The 209-nt window shown below is 45.5% G+C and overlaps 1 protein-coding gene across 1 annotated transcript in view; it reads left to right on the top strand.

Annotated features, from left to right (window-relative positions):
* LOC119591783 overlaps nt 1–209 on the top strand; it is a 12,414-nt gene that overhangs the window by 11,388 nt on the left and 817 nt on the right. Inside the window, exon 5 of the mRNA XM_037940527.1 lies at nt 33–139. Within this exon, the coding sequence (XP_037796455.1) occupies nt 33–139 (107 nt within the window). The remainder of the gene's footprint in view (nt 1–32; nt 140–209) is intronic.

Genomic DNA, 209 nt, shown 5'->3' with positions numbered 1-209 from the left:
ACATATCATACATATCCCTCCCTTCTTAACAGACCGCGAAAGTCGACACCAAGCACTGTGGCCGAAAGCTCCTTTGTGTGGCAGCGAGTCAAGAGAGGAGGACGTCACCCTTACTGCAGGCTCTTCTCAGGCCTTTTGCGTGAGACTTTTTCTCTGATGTGTATTTTTTAGGATGAAACTTTTATTTGTCAAATTACGGGTGTCTGAAT

The sequence above is a fragment of the Penaeus monodon genome, chromosome 29 (assembly GCF_015228065.2).
Source record: "Penaeus monodon isolate SGIC_2016 chromosome 29, NSTDA_Pmon_1, whole genome shotgun sequence".
In the NCBI taxonomy this organism is placed as follows: Eukaryota; Metazoa; Arthropoda; class Malacostraca; order Decapoda; family Penaeidae; genus Penaeus; species Penaeus monodon.
This window is presented reverse-complemented; position numbering and strand designations above follow the sequence as displayed.